Raw genomic sequence first — 16,262 nt, 5'->3', positions numbered from 1 at the left:
CGAAACACTGACAGAATTAACTGATCATAAGAAGATAACTTTTATGAACATCTCGTCTGGCGTAAGAACCAAACTGAAGTACAGTGTTGGAGTCACAGTTTATTTAGGAATTAGATCGATCAGTTCATTGTCAAACTTCTTTCGAACTCATGTCTTACAAAACGTAAAAGTAGCCTATATTTCTAGAAACTACTAATCACTTAAACTTATTACAAAATCAAGAAGCATTACGATATCATGTATAATACAAATGCAGATAAGCGACTTTCAGGCGAATACTGTGTAAACAATATTTTACTATTAGATCTTAAATGAAAATAATAATAAATATGGATCGCATAAGAGATAGCAAGAAACTGTATGTTAACCAAAAGTCTTCGTTCAAAAATTCACAAGATGTACGAAGAAGAAACTTTTTTACTGCACTCAAAACAATAATATTTCCCGGTTGTGAAGCTAGTGGTGTAAAATTACAACGTTAGGACAACTATTATATCGATACTATTTCTAATATCCATGCAACAGTTTGTTCGTTTAAATGTCTCTGATCGCGGATGAATCTATATAACTCTGTGGTACCTTTTGTTAGGGAGGAAATAGTTCCAGCTAAGGCGGAGTTGTGTCGTGTTTTCTTGTTTAGGAGCAAATAATAGTTTCTTTTTCGAAGTATGTATTTCAATGTATTGCGTTGTTATTATTTAAGAAACTGTATTTTATTCTGTCGCCAGTAGATATTTCGTTAATGTTGTAGCATTTCTCAACCGAATAATTCAATTTCAGATGCCGAATATAAAACTGCAAAGCTCTGATGGCGAAGTTTTTGAGGTTGACGTTGAAATAGCGAAGTGTTCAGTGACAATTAAAACCATGTTGGAAGATCTTGGTAAGTAGAAATGGTTGCTTCGTCCATTAACGTACGGTGCTTCCCATACCAAAAATGTCCGCTTAACGTCATTGTGAACTTACCGACAGTATTAAGTAGTAGTAATTGACAGAGGAAAAATCAATCCGTAACGCGTAGCAGTTAGTTATGAAATAGTTACAGTATCAGTGTAGAATGTTGTGAGTCGATGACAGATCAAGATAGCTATTGAGCGTCCTGCAAACTATAATGGCCTTGAATTGTGGCTTACTGCTTTAAACACGAGCTAGTGTCAAGTTCTTCACGCCCAGTATCAGTGTATTGTGGAATCCGGTTGTGCTTCAGTCTCGTGTTAAGCCACCATGTCCCTGGATGGCTCTAAATCATCTCTCGATTAATTGTAGGGGTGACGCTATACTGTGTGATCGGATTGCGCCACCCTGTATAACCAATTAACATAAATCTCAGCGTTACAGTTGAATCTATAGTCTTTATTGCTAATGCAAGCGTATTAAGTGTGCAATGGAAACGATCGGCGAAAGACTAATTCTTGCTAAATCGAAGGTTAGCACTGTCTTCTGCCTACGCCGTTATTTTGAATTGTAGTTATAGCGGTTTAGAAATTTGGTGATGATGTAATCGATTTTCGTGAATGTGGTATGATCTATGCATATACATTAAATTTATTGAGCTCTGTTCTTGATTTAAGAAAATGTTGACATAGAGCATTCCGTCGCGTAGTTCATTCGACGCTTTGATTCGGCTTCTCTTTTTTCCCCGCCGTTATATTCCAGTAAACAGCACCGTAATTGGTGTGCTACAGACGCCTTTTTCTGTCATGGGGTTAGGACAAGATAAAGGTTGCTATCTGGAGTTGAGACTACATCATTCGACCCATTCAGAATTAGGGTATGCCAGAGCTGAAAATGTTCCAGGTTATTAAGTTTCTTAAATATAATATTCATGTCAATTGTTAAATTTAAATAATAGCTATCAGTTCATTATATTAAGACATTTGGGAACCTTATTCCACGGTAATTAAGATACTGTTTGTTAGTATTGTCAAGATTGTAGTAAGACTGACTTGTCTCTGTGAGAATTTCTTTTGTGGCGACAATGTGTAAGAAGCTGATAATAGTTATGAAGTTTCCATCGCAAGTTGAGTGTTTTCCTTCCACTTTAGAGTAGCAGCAATACGGTAACAGAGCAAATCTAGCTCTAAACAAAATATAGGGCCTACATACTTTTAAGGTAAGCTTCCACTGACAAATTCCTGATAGTACCTAAGCTACCATCTGCACTACTTGTCATGTAGACAAATGGTATCCATGATTTGGTCAGAAGTGTATCAGCATTGTTGTAAACTTTGTAATATTACAAATTTTTAATTTGTTGCAAGATCTTGTGGGAAAGGCTGGTGGTGAAGGAAAATAATTCTTTTAATTTTTAAATGTTAATCGAGCCTCCTGATCCTGATTAGAGTGATGTGGCTGCATAAGTTTGCAAACAAAGATTGAACAGAAGACTGCCGGTACTTGTTTCACATTGATGTGTAAAGTGGCAAAACTAATCTGTACTGCAGCCAGTGTTTTAGGTTCTGTTGGTTGATGTGGCATGTAAACCACAAGTAAATTATGCCTGTTTATGCCAGTGTGGCAGTTAAGGCATTACGGTTAGGAGACAGTGGCTGTTATCGTTGAGTGATGGTTTTTCCTATTACTATTTTGAAGGAGAACTTCATCCAAAAGCCTAAATATTTCCAACATCATTGCTCTTTATGTCCATTGGCAATGCAGTGGCTCCTATGTGGTAACTAGTAATGTCATTTCCATATTGTTGTCCTATCCTAGACTTCTCCACTTTTATTTATTTTCTAAAAGTGTTTGTCTTAATGCTAGTACGTAGGGCAGGTTCCAATTAGTCAGTGAAAGTCTAGTTCAATACTATTAAAATATGCTGCCTCACCTGCAAGCCCAGCCACATAATTCGAGCATTAATGTTACTGTACAGGATGGCAGGTGGAAACCAAATTGAGTTGGCTAATGTGGTGTGAGCTTACAGGACGTAGCATACTAAATTGGAATTCAGGAATAAATTGCAGAGGCAGTGAAAGCTGTACATCATTACATGTCTTCTAGCATGCTGTTAATAACATAGCTATATTAAGCTGCAGCTGCTGCATTCACAATATACAACCTCAAGATTTCACTGCAGATGGAAAAATGTTAACTTCAGAGTTTTATTACATTAAAACTATATCTAATGGGCTGACTTAAAAATGTAACAGCTTTCATTTTTGTATAAGTGAAATACCTGGACTCCAACAGTGTAATTGGTGTAGGTATAATAGTTGTTTGGATTGTGGGTTTTGATAGCTGGCATAAAGCTGAAAATAGTAGCTGTTAAAATAAGACTCTAATAAAGCAGTGTCCTAAAATTTTGTTAATTTATGCAAACATTCTTTTCTCACAGAATAAAATTACAAATGTCGGGGTGTTTCAGTTATCTCAATGTGAAACTGGTACAGGAAAATTGAAGGAATGACGTGGAAACAGTACACATTAGCTCGGACTCCAGAGACACTTGAGTAGGAAACCTTTGAGTGGAAAAGACATAAGTTTTTAAAGAAAATATGCAAAAATGAATTAAATGAAAAGCTGCAAGAGAAGTTACACTTGTTGAATCTTCTATTAGGAAAAATAAAGTTCAGAAGAACTTCCTTGTGAAGAGTTGGGTAACCTTCCAACCCCAGACCAAAATACACTTAAAATCAGTTTTAAGAATTCAAATAAAAGGTTTTGTTCCTATGAAATTTTTCAATATATTTAAGGCAAGTAAGAGTGAAGACAAAAGATGAAAGATAAATTCATCCAAAGGAAGTGTGCTGGGGATTTCCTTCCTCTTAAAAAGGACTGTATTTGTTGTGATAAATTACAGTATTTTACATTTTGATCTACCCATCTGGTCAAATGTCTCTTACCTACGCCCTAGGCAGCATTTAATGCGACAATTTTCTTAAATTGTGGATAATATAATTATTTTAATATTGGACCTTATGTGAGATGGCTTTGGCTATGCACGCCAAAAGTAAATGGATTACATTTCCATTGTTTAAATTTTTTGTAATTTTGTTGCAGTTGTGGGTAGGCCTTAGTCATCAGAGTATTATTTTACTAAGTTTCCTAGTCCAGGGAAAGCTTTGCATGATAAATTGCAGTGATAGTCATTTTCCATTCACACAACAAATTAATTAGTTCATAAATATTGTTGCATGCTGGACAATTTTAAGTAATTTTTAAAATGTGCAAATGTAAGTTAGTAATTCTTATGTGCTGCCTTTTGCACATTACAGTAATTTAGAAATGATTCAACAGAATAGTTGTCAAGACAGAACTTCAAGTTTTCAAATTTTGCTTTGCTGTCTCAGCCATTATATCACTGGGTATGTGATACAATGCAGGAAGTACAATTTTTGTGTGTGCTATAGAAAACCATGATGTAGAGTAATGAACATTTCTCCTTCTGGTATTTAAATAATGTATATCATTGTTCCTTTCGAACTGTGGCAGTTTACTTACAACAAACATCTTGAGGGGACAAATATAATGTGAAGCAGTAGTCAGATTGCTCAACTATTTAGTTATGTACAGGAGGATTGTGGGTGAGGACTACTTATTAGTCTCAAAGAATTTGTGACAAAAATTCTATTTCTTTAAAGATAGTCAGCAGATAATCATTAAACATGACATTATTGAATGAGAATGTGCATAGTATCAACATACTGATTTGTCTTCTGAAGAATTCCAATAATTGTGCAAATGTGTCTGAAGAACTAAGTTGTTTTAGGACATGGCTTCGCAAAAGTTTTTCCAGTTTACTTTCAAAAACATGGACACCTTATTTTATCCTCGTCATGATTGTACTACCACCTGAGTTAAATATAACTCACAGGAAGTTTTTTCTTTGGGCCACATGATATAAATACAACTCGCGGACATTTTTCTGTTTACAGCTCCATGGTGCAGTTGTAACTCGCAGGAACGTGCTGTGACTCTGTGTTGTAGTAGGTTATGACCCCAGTAACAAAGCATGTTCGTGGCGTACGGTTTTCAAGAGCTCAAGAGTAGTTACTGACATTTGAATTCGTGAGTTATATAATATAACTCACATGGCTCAGTCATATTAGACTTTACAGCTTTTCATTATTTATTTATTATTTGGTTTGGCATATTACTTACACAGTAGATGCAAATCGCATACAGTTTTATTACAATTCTTCCACTGTAATTGCAACAACAATGAAACTGAAATAATTTGGGTCATTCCACTTTTTCTCTAAGACCTGTATGCATGGTGCTTTATGCAGTTAGTTTGCATTTCTTGACAGCTTGCTCTCGTCAGAATTCATTTTTTTCGTAGCACACTGTATACCTACGTCTGGCTGCTCCCATGTTCAATCTGCAGGTAACGCGGAGGCTTTGGTGAGAGATGTCTCGGGCTCATCGGCATCTTCTGTATGGAGTAGTCTCAAGTCACTTCCTCTTTGAATTCTGTGATTGAGATCTTGTCAGTAAATCACATGAGCATTTACCAGTGTTGACCCTGTCAACAATTAAGTTGCAAGCTCCCTGTACCATTTCACACCCCGCCTTAGACAGTGCGAGTAAGACCTCATTTGGTCAGAAAGATCTATAAAAGACTTTGATTATAGTCAGTTATCATTGCTGGTTTTTTATTTGTGCCCTTCCTGGTTTGAACTTCTGCTGCTTCTTCTCCATGGACATTACTCAGCATCAGAACATCCCTCTTATCTTTCCATTTCAGTACTACTACGCCTCTGGTACTTTCCTTCACTTTGTTCCCCCTTCCTCAGTTTTGCCTCTACAACATCTTGTGGATTCAGTTTCCTGTATGATCTTAGAGTACCAACTAAATGTGTTGATTGTTCAAGAAGCTGGTGTGCTAGATGAACACTTGTGTAAAAATTGTCTGTATATAACAGTCTGCCCTCATTTAGTAATCTACTTGTAAGCTTCATAACCACAGAAGTGGCAAGAGGAAAAACAGGATTTGCATTCTTCCCACAGTAAGCTTTCATATTCCAGGTGTAACAACTGTTAAGACAAAATTTGAACAATTTAATTCCGAATTTATGGCGCTTATTCTCTTTATACTGAATGACACTGTCTTCCTCCAAATGGCTCAAGTATTTCGTCAATGCAAACTTTTCTCCGGCACAACTGCACTTTGAAATATCTGCAGTAATTTACTGATAAGAGGTTGAATTTTGAATAAGCGGTTTCACAGCGGGCACTTTTTATCTGAAAAACGCCACATACATAAAAGCAGTTCAAAGTAATTGCGTGACATAACATTTTTTGCATTGTTGTAATAGAGCATATTTTTTGACCAATAATTTGGAATCGTCAGTTTTACATTTAGTGACATCCATGAGAAAAATTCTAAAAATTGTTAAATTTCGGTATTGCTGACATAAGTGCACTCTTTAGACATGAATTAAGTTACTGAATGACTTTCTAAAATTTCTTTTGGATACAAATTAGTTTGAGTCACATATTCTAAAATTTCATCAGTTACAAAATATTTGAAGAAATCATGTGGTGTCTTGCCTTTGAGAGTTAGTGCAACAGAAGCATTGACACCAGAACTGGAATGAAGAAATGTAAAGTTTTCACATTTTTTACCTGTAACTGGCCCCCAGACAATCCCATTGGAATTTGTTCTGAGTGTGTTATCTTCATCTTTGTTATTACACATACTTCAATTGAACCTGAATCAACTGCAGTAGTTATGGTACTAGCACGGTTAGAGGTGCTTTGCTGCCTGGTTCTTGCAGTGAAGTCTGATTCTTTGACTGAATGTGGACATAGAACTCTTCTTCCTACCATCACTGATCTGATTCCAACATCAGAACGTCCTGTTCACTTCCGGTCTCCTCTGGTAAAAATTCATCTGAGCCATCACCAAATACACAGAATCTTCATCACTTATGTCCATAACTTCATCTAATTGCTGTACATACCTTTGTTCCTTCGTAACTTCTGAGAGACATTTTCTTCTGCCACAGTATCACTTTGTTATGGAGCAAACAACACTGAATAAAGACCATAGCAACAATGCAGGAAATCAATAATGCAACTGTACACAAATAATGCTGTGGAATGAAAAACTGACAGGAGTACAAGCCTAAAATTATTAGCGACATAGCAAATGACAAACCTGGTACCTTTACTCTAGGGCCATACAATTCATATGTAAATTGCACAAAAAATTTAAAAAGGTACTAAAGTGCCACATTTTCACTTTATTTGCACTTGACAAGTTTACTTGGAGTAAAGTAAAGCAGGATATTGAATAAAAAGTAAATGGCCCCAAGGGGTCGGTAACCCAAATAGACTATGCCAATCAATGTGTCAACATGCAAAAGGGGAAATTTTTTAAATGGAGAATGAGATCTTTAACAGGAAGAAAGTTGATGATACCTCGAATAATGTTGTTTACATTCAAATCATAGGCAACAGCAATTGGTCATCCTCTCCTTGGAGATTTTATTTGGCAAATCTAGATTTGGCTAGTGCGTAGCCATTATCAATGCATATTCTAGTAGGCTACATCAGTCCCCTGTTCTTGCTTCAACAAGTCCGAACAAGGAGGCACTGACGTACTAGAACATGCATTGATACTGTGAAATGGTGCATTGATAATGGCTACGCATTAGCTGAAATGTTGATTTGCCAAATAAAACCTGCAAGAAAAGGGCAACTGAGTGCTGTGGTCTATCATTTATTTGAAAGTCCTATCATACTCGTTAGTGCACTTATGTTCCTAATGGAAGGTAACCTGACATTGTTTGCAATTTCTTCTGTTCTGTGTATGCTTTGTTACTAGTGTCATCTGCAAAAAGAACTAATTATGCTTGTATATTGGGCCGATGGTGGTTTACATATTAGAAACAATAGGGACATAACATTGAGCTTTGAGGAACCTCATGATTTTCACTTGGCCTATATAGGTTGAATTGCTAAGTACATTTTCCTGTCATCTTGTTGATACATATCATAATCTGCTGGTTGTCTGTATAACTCTCGTGAAACCTAGTTATGTGTAGAATACTGTGATTTGCAAAATCAAATGCCTTTGATAAGTTGCAGAAAATACAAACTGGCACTATTTTATTTAATGGTTGTGGTATAGCAACTCTTCTGAAACAATATTGTAATTTACTGAGGAGATTATTGTTGCTAAGCTGAGATGCTACAGTAGAATACCCCGGCACCTCAAATTCTGGAAAATTTCAGCAGTGAAACAGATCGGTGAGTGTTGGCCCTTCTATCACCTTACTTAGAGATGTTTAACAGCATACTTCAATCAATCTGGAAAGATGCATTTGAGTTTCTGATGTATTACAGCTTTCAGGTAAGACTGGGATTATATGGAACAAATCTTCAGTACTCGATTGGAAACAACGTCAAAACAACACAAACATTTTCAAGAATGTAAAATTTCCTTAATTTCAGAAGGGAAATTGGTGATGCTTCCATATAATTGAAGTTCGACATACTGCTGTGATTTTTGTTTAGAACTGTGCCTTTATGCTTCCCATTATGTTTAAGAAATAACTATTAAATATTTGCTATCTGACTAATCATTTAGGGTACTTCCATTCAGTTTGGTAGTGATATTAGCCTGTTCTATGGCTAGTTGCCCTGCCTTGTATCACACACATTTCCATTTTCGTTTTACAATATACTTTAATCCTAGTGATTCTTGGTTTTTTACGTGGCTGTTTAATGTTCTGAGTAGCTTACATGACTTATTTTTAAATAAGTTGAATTTTGTGTTAGTGTTTGGTTCAATATAATTTCACCTCAGTCATCTCTTGTAAATTGTCCTTAAAAGGGAATGCCCCCATGGAACTACTCCTCCGCCTTCTCATCAGATTTACTGATACGAGGGTCCGGTAGACAGTCCGTCAAAAACTGAAAGCAGATCAAGCATGAAAACAGGAATAAAGTGTACTGAACTGTGAAGGAAAAAAAGCAAAAGTAGTTTGCCTTGTTAGGAACATTTGTCTTTGAATCATTATTCTGATATGTGCTGAGGATTACTGTAAGGAACTGTTATTTATCCTAACTGTCCATCATGGTCAGACAGAGCATGTCACTTAATTGTTTTTTCTTTGAGCTTCCCTAAAGAAAGCATCAATTTGGGTCATGTTGTTTGTTTGCACCTGTTAGTTACTAAAGTCAATTTGTAGGATCCAATTGTTTACAGGTGATGCTCAAATAAGCACTGAATCTCTTGCCTTTTCAGAGTTCTGTAAAGTATCTGATCCCTGTGTAATATTATGCTGATTGTTTTCACAACTCCAGTTGCAATTTTTAACAGGAATGGATGAAGATGATGAAGAAGTTGTTCCTCTGCCAAATGTGAACTCTGCAATTTTGAAAAAAGTGATTCAGTGGGCTACTTACCATAAGGATGACCCTCCTCCACCAGAAGATGATGAAAATAAGGAAAAGAGAACAGATGATATCAGTTCATGGGATGCAGATTTCTTGAAAGTTGATCAAGGAACACTGTTTGAATTGATACTGGTACGTATACTGTCTACTGGCACATATTCCTGCGAACTGTTGCAGTGTATTAGTGGTCATGTTACTGCTTGTAATGAAACAATGGAAATCACAGGTTGGAATGTCAGCAATCTAAAGAAAATATAGATCTGTTTACCACAGAGATTGCATATTAAGTTGCAGGCACAACCAGCAGTTACACATTGGCAGCCATACCCCTAGTCAGAAAAGACCCACTGTGTGCATATGGGGGCATGAACAGCATTTCCAGTAGCTCAGACTAGTATCTTCTGGTCTGTGTGTTGCCTTTGCTGGTTAAGGCTGTTGTTGAAAACTTACTAGTGTCTTGAAACTTCCTGGCAGATTAAAACTGTGTGCCGGACTGAGACTTGAACTCTGGACCTTTGCCTTTACTGGGCAAGTGGTAGAGTACGTGCTCGTGAAAGGCAGAGGTCACGAGTTAGTCCGCCCCGGCCCACAGTTTTAATCTGCCAGGAAGTTTCATATCGCAGCACACTCCGCTGCAGAGTGAAAATCTCATTCTGGTAATTAGTGTCTTGTCTGTCTGCATTTTAACATGTCATCTTTACAGTATGTAGCAGTCTCTTTTCCTTGGATTGTTCTTGGTAACGGATTACTTGGACTAGTCACTGACAAATTCCAGCACACAGGCTGTGGGATGTTAAACCATCTTCCACTTTCTATGGTGGTTTGGTTGGGGGGGGGGGGGTGAAGGATGCAGGTAGCTGAGTGGGGACTTGGGCAGCAATCAGTGTGTGCATGTTAAATAAATGTAAATTGACCTGATGTAATAACACACTTAGTTATCAACTCACTTCCTTGTTACGTGCAATGGTTATAATTGATTACTTATTAAGTTGGAAAGAATAAAGGGCTCATTCCATACCAAGTGGCCCAGGAAAAAAATAGTTGGTTGCTTGACCTTACCAGAAAATTCCATAGTTGCTCAGTGAATTTCCTAATGTTAAATGGGCTAAAACTTTTTTAAAAATGTTGTTTATCATTTAGAAACAACGGCCATTTTTGTTTCAGGCAACAAGCATTATTTCATATTTACAAGTACGTGTGGTTTCTTAAATTATTTGATAATGGGTTGTCTTGGACCTTCCAAATGAGAAGCATTTAGTTCACTATACCCTAACCTATAAAGTAAAACCATGATCTCCTAGCTGAATATGCTCCTTAGTACATTTTTAATAGCTCAAAGTTGTTGGTTGCAAATTGAAAAAATCAGTTTTTGAACAGTAATTTTTCAGAGGATTAATTTCTGAGCCTTAATACTTTGTGCTTGTATATTACATGCTACAGGGAATTTTTATAGAGTATAAGAGGTGAGCTTATGTTTAAAAATACAAGAATAAGATTCTTGTATTTTTCATTCTTTGGCATGCAACATCTTCATCAAGGGAACAAATATGGATCTGAAAATTACTCTGAAAATACATTTGATATCAAACTTGAGTATGATTTTCAACTTGGAGATTAAATTGTATGTTGGGAAACAATTACAAGAGAGTCAAAATACACTTCTTAATATCTGCACTGTCTATACTAATGGAATAAAGTACATAAATTTAATTTCATATGTAAATTATGTGATTGTTAAAACAAGTAATCAATCATCTGCAGAAAGTTTCAGCAGGGTAGCAGACAGCATCTGCAAGTATGCACGACAGGCTCACAGACAAGCCTGTCAGTCTGCCCCTCCTCCCCTCCCCTCCCTCCCTTACCACCAACTTGTTAACTTGCTCAGTTGAAGGTGAGCTCTTGAAGTGTGCAGTTAAATAAGTCTTTCATTTTTATTATTAATTAAGCTTGCTGTAAGTGTAACTGTTTCCTAAAGACATTAATTAATTATCAGTGAAGAAGAAAGTTTTACTTCAGAGTTAACTCGCAGGTTAAGCTTGAAAGTACCATTAAATAAAGAACTTGAAGAAACTTCATCTGTTTCTGGCTCTCAGTATTCCTTGAAGTCTTTCTTAAAAAAAAAAAAATGAGCAGCCTATACCAAAAGGCCTGAGAGAAATAATGTTTGATCAGTGTAAAAAGATAATCCTTTTATCAATATAATACCAGGAAAGTCGTTCTGTAAAACATGTTTTTCTAAGATATTTGCCATTAACAGAGAAATGGGTGGTTATAGTTCAGATAAGACTTTGACTTACCAAAAAACTATAAAATGTGGATTTAGTTCATGAAATCCTGGGTGTATTGGAAAACCAAGTGAAGAAGAGACCTTTTAGTTATTGCAAATGTTGAAACTAGCAACTACTGTCAGAATTTGGAACTTCCATTTCAAAAGAAAAGGTGATACAAACTACATAGTTCTAAAAATTTTCCACCCAAATATGATTTGATAGAAAAGCTGAAAATGAAACATTGTGTGTCAAAGAGGATCAAGTTATCAGTTTACTATCAGATCTCGGAGTCAAGCAAAATTAGTGATGAATTTAATGTCTGAATATTTAAATTAACAAGGCAGTTGGTAAAAGAAGTGCTATCTGTATTAAAAAAAATGAAGTGCCTCTAACTTCATTAAATGAAAAACACTAGAAAAAGTTATTAGGCTGTTATCTGCATAACTTCTGATGCCTTGCAAAAGGATTGTTCCAGCGAAAGAAAATAGTAATAAGGTCCAGAGACAAAAAGATTAATATTGTGTGGGTTAAATGAACTATTAACAGACTTAGAAAATTCAAATATTAAAATTGGAAGGTTGAATTTTCATGAGTTGAGACCAAAATGGTGTATTGTTGCAGGGGTATTTGGCACCCACAATGTTTGCATTTATATCATCAGAATATAATTTTGAAAATAAAAAGGGATCCTATCTCAGTTGACTGTAAACCTTTCGGAAGTTTGGGTCTACAATATTGACAGTTCCAGTTGCATGATCACGGGGAAAATGTCAGAACTGTCCAGGCAAACTAACTTTACTTCCAATGTTTGAGTAATCTGAAGACGATGACTTGATGCCTTATAGTATAGAATACAAATAATGGATGACACAAATGTTAATCACATAACCAGAAGAAGAATTTTGTGAGCTGTTGGTAGCTAACTGTGAAAACCTGAAAATGCATAATTTTATTGCCAAAGCACAGGGTAAATTTTTGAAAGCTGAAAACCAAACCTTGGCAGTTGATAAATGCTTAACTCTTGCTGACTATCCTGAAAACTGTTTGTTCAAGGTGAAGTAAAAGAGAATCATTGGGTAAACACAGGCCATAGTGCATCCATTTGTGTTCTATAATAGTCAGACAATGGAAAATCCTGGGTGGAATGTCTAAATGTTATGAGGAAAATTGCTACTCACCATATAGCGGAGATGCTGAGCCGCAGATAGACAAAACTAATAATTGAAGCTTTTGGCCATTAAGGTCTTCGTCAAAACGCACACGCACACATACCCACACACAAAGCTGCAGTCTCGGGCAGTCTAAGGTTTGTTTCCTGATACTGCAGTTGAGTGCGAGTTTGCATGCATCCGTACGTGTGTCTATTGTTGACGAAGGCTTTAATGGCTGATAGCGCTGTCTTTTTTTGCTGTGCGTATCTGCGACTCCATCCCTCCGCTGTATGGCGAGTACAAACTTTCCTTCTGACAATATTGTTACTATAATAGTCACAGTTAGTCATAGGTGACTGACCACCTTGAACACAATGCTATGGCAGTACATGCTTTTCAACTGCAATTAACTACATAAAACTGCACTACCCTTCCATAAGCTGATAAAACTTCTGTGATGCTGTGAGCCAAAACAAACCAAAAGATGTGGACTTCATACAGAGTGCCACTTACTTAAATCATGCCATGGAAACAATGCATGTGATGGTGTTTGGAATACAACCAAGTAAGCTGTCTGCGGCGAACCTATGACATCCAGATCTTGACATCTTGAGAAATCTTTAAATTCTGTAAAGAACACCTAAAAGGAATTACCGACATGTTTAAAAAATAGAGGAAATAAAAGTACTTTCTGCTGGTGTCTTTGAGGAAGGATTCAATATTTGTTACAGATTAGAGGTACCTGACATTACATTGTTTCATACCTCAGCCACACAGCTTGCTCAAGTGTAAGTTCACATGAACTTCCCTGATAGTTAATTTCATCAGTGTGTATAACTTGTACCACTCGGACATCAAAATGAGGACATAGTGGCTTGTGTGTACTGTGAACAATGGTGGATTGCTGAAGCTAACATTCTTTGTCAAAACAGATGTGCATGTTAAATTTTCCACCCACCTGGACAAAGGACCTAATTTTTAAAAAATTGAAAAGGATCCTGTCTGGATGCATGTTAGTGTGCTGAAGCAGTCTTCCCTGGAATTTTCAGCTGCATCTGGATGAACTTACAATGTAATACCCAGACTGAGTGAAGAAATTTCTTCCATGAGCAGCATAATAAAAGCAAACAAGATAATGTAATATGTTAGCACATATTAACTCGTATTGGTAATTTTTTTACTTCCCATCGAATTTCAAACATTAAATTCATGCTGAAGTTTGATATCGGAAAGGTCTATAAAGTATGTAGATTTTTATGTTTTCCTAACAAAGATATTGCAGGCCAAAGAATGAAAAAATTCGAAAACTATTTTTAAAATAGTGTATGTGTAAGCTTATCACCATTCATACTATACAAAAAGTAAATACTTTTCACTAATATATTGTTAATGGCTCAATCAGCTATGTGATCATGGTTATAATTTATAGTCTACTTTGTGGAACTAAATCCTTATCATTTGGAAGATATGAGGCAACCCCCTACAGAATAATTAAAAAAAACACACACTTGTAAATGCAAAAAATGCTTGTGGTCTGAAACAAAATGGTCTAAGTTTTCAAATGACTTATAAAAAATTTTTCTCTGGGGTGATTGAGAAACCAGTCCTGGACTGTTAGGTATGGATAAACCCCAACGTAGTTTTGCATTTAAATTAAAGAAGGTTGTATTTTAGCTTTTCATGCATTGCTGTGTAATTACAAAGGACAGCTCATCTTGACCAGATATTTTAGTAGTAGACCTTCTGTTGTGTAGGTTTGGACAGCTAGTTCTTGAGTAGCTGCCAATTTTGTAATATTTACCATATAATTTGTGTAGAATTTATTTTGTGTATAACTAATTTGCTATAAATTCTTGGTGTTGAAAACTGATTTTGGATGTTCATAAATGTTACTTCTGCCATATTAGACTTCCTCATGAAACAAAGAAATATTGATAACATGCATTTTTTGATGCACTTTTTAAATATTTAAAAACAACACACTTCTGGGGAAAAAGTGCTTACTGCCTTATTAAAGAACTGTGAACTAAATTAGGAACAGTTGCTGGTTTTGAAGATAACTTAATTCTGAATGTTAGTTTACGCTATTTCCCCCCCCCCCCCCCCCCTCCCTTGTTCAGCTTCTTTTATCCTTACTGTAAAGTGTGTACAGTGCTGGATAGTAATAATGCATTAATTTTTTTTAACTTATCTAGGCAGCAAATTATCTCGACATAAAGGGTTTGCTTGATGTCACATGCAAGACTGTTGCTAACATGATAAAGGGCAAAACTCCAGAGGAGATACGCAAAACCTTCAACATAAAGAATGATTTTACTGCTAGCGAAGAAGAACAAGTCCGCAAAGAAAATGAGTGGTGTGAGGAGAAGTAAAAAGATTGCTCAAGTCACTTAAAATTTTATTTGAATTTATGTATACACAATTGTAATCTCCATCTTCTCCCTTCTGTTAATTGTACCTAATCATATGCTTCTGATTGTCCAACCACATAAACTTCGTGCATACATTTATTGTTAATGACATAGTGTATCTTAACACAGATGTGCTGCCAAGTCATCATATAAAGCTGATGATGCAAATGTATAAAGCAAATTAGAAAAGGCTTTGGCAGTTGTACATTTAAGTACACTTACGCAAATCCAGGGTTTTTCCTCTTTATTTTGGTTATTGCAAAATAAAAGTTCCTTTAAGTGTATGACCTCAGTATTTATTGTCAGTTGTAAAACATATGTGAAGTAGATTAGAGAGAAATCTGTTATAGACTGCATTTTAATAAAACCTTACATAAAACCAACTATGCATTTTCTTTGGTACTTGGTGTGAGCAAATTTTATTTTAAATGTAATAACCAGGACAGTGCATCTGGACTTACTTGCCACAGTTTAATTTAAACTGAAAAGTATAGTTGAATAGTTGATCTTAGAAAGTTTGTGTAGACTAAGCTTGTCATAATTTAATGATCTGTTTTAATCAGGTTGCTCTCTCGAAAAGAAATTCCAACATCTTCAAACTTACCTGAGAATATTACTAAGGGTTGTGTAATAGAAGCACATTAAAGGCAAGTTTGTGTATTTAGCTCTAAGGAAGTCTTCAGTTTACTTGCTACATGTTTGTCGTAGTGAAGGGAGGTTCTATTGTGGATATAAAACTTCTATGTGGTGTATTCTGTGTGTTTTGTTTACTATTTATTAATGTATACTATTGACATATTAAAATAAACCATTGTGGTGAGAGAATGTAAGTTAAATTTATGTGAAATAAATTTCTTCCTTTAAAACTGTGTTTAGTAATAAAAAAATGCATGTACTGCATAAAAATGTATTAAATACATGCATGTTGATTTGATGTATTCTGGTTTGTATTCTGTGAATTTGCAGTGGCTTACAAATTTTGGGTTTCATAAAATATCTAGAATGAAAGTGCTTTTGCCAAGTCTCCAAAATTGAGTTATACTGATAACTTCCATAGTTAGCATAGTGAAAACACTGATGCA

At 35.7% G+C, this 16,262-nt stretch overlaps 1 protein-coding gene across 1 annotated transcript; it reads left to right on the top strand.

Annotated features, from left to right (window-relative positions):
* Window positions 1-540: 540 nt before the first annotated feature.
* LOC126473474 (S-phase kinase-associated protein 1) lies at window positions 541-15,563 on the top strand. The gene is made up of 4 exons (XM_050100550.1): window positions 541-666; window positions 781-883; window positions 9,272-9,480; window positions 14,965-15,563. Exons 2-4 carry the CDS (start codon window positions 781-783, stop codon window positions 15,139-15,141), a joined length of 489 nt encoding a protein of 162 aa, XP_049956507.1. The 5' UTR covers window positions 541-666; the 3' UTR covers window positions 15,142-15,563.
* The last annotated feature ends 699 nt before the right edge of the window (window positions 15,564-16,262 follow it).

This window comes from Schistocerca serialis, chromosome 4 (assembly GCF_023864345.2).
Source record: "Schistocerca serialis cubense isolate TAMUIC-IGC-003099 chromosome 4, iqSchSeri2.2, whole genome shotgun sequence".
NCBI lineage: Eukaryota > Metazoa > Arthropoda > Insecta > Orthoptera > Acrididae > Schistocerca > Schistocerca serialis.
The sequence above is the reverse complement of the archived record's forward strand: the minus strand, read 5'-3'. Positions and strand labels throughout refer to the sequence as shown.

What these genes read in the sequence shown, in the direction of transcription:
- LOC126473474 (XM_050100550.1), top strand. Translation starts at nt 781, where the DNA reads ATGCCGAATATAAAACTGCAAAGCTCTGATGGCGAAGTTTTTGAGGTT. An exon ending in AACCATGTTGGAAGATCTTG is followed by an intron (nt 884 to 9,271) that starts GTAAGTAGAAAT and finishes AATTTTTAACAG; the next exon opens with GAATGGATGAAGATGATGAA. An exon ending in CACTGTTTGAATTGATACTG is followed by an intron (nt 9,481 to 14,964) that starts GTACGTATACTG and finishes TAACTTATCTAG; the next exon opens with GCAGCAAATTATCTCGACAT.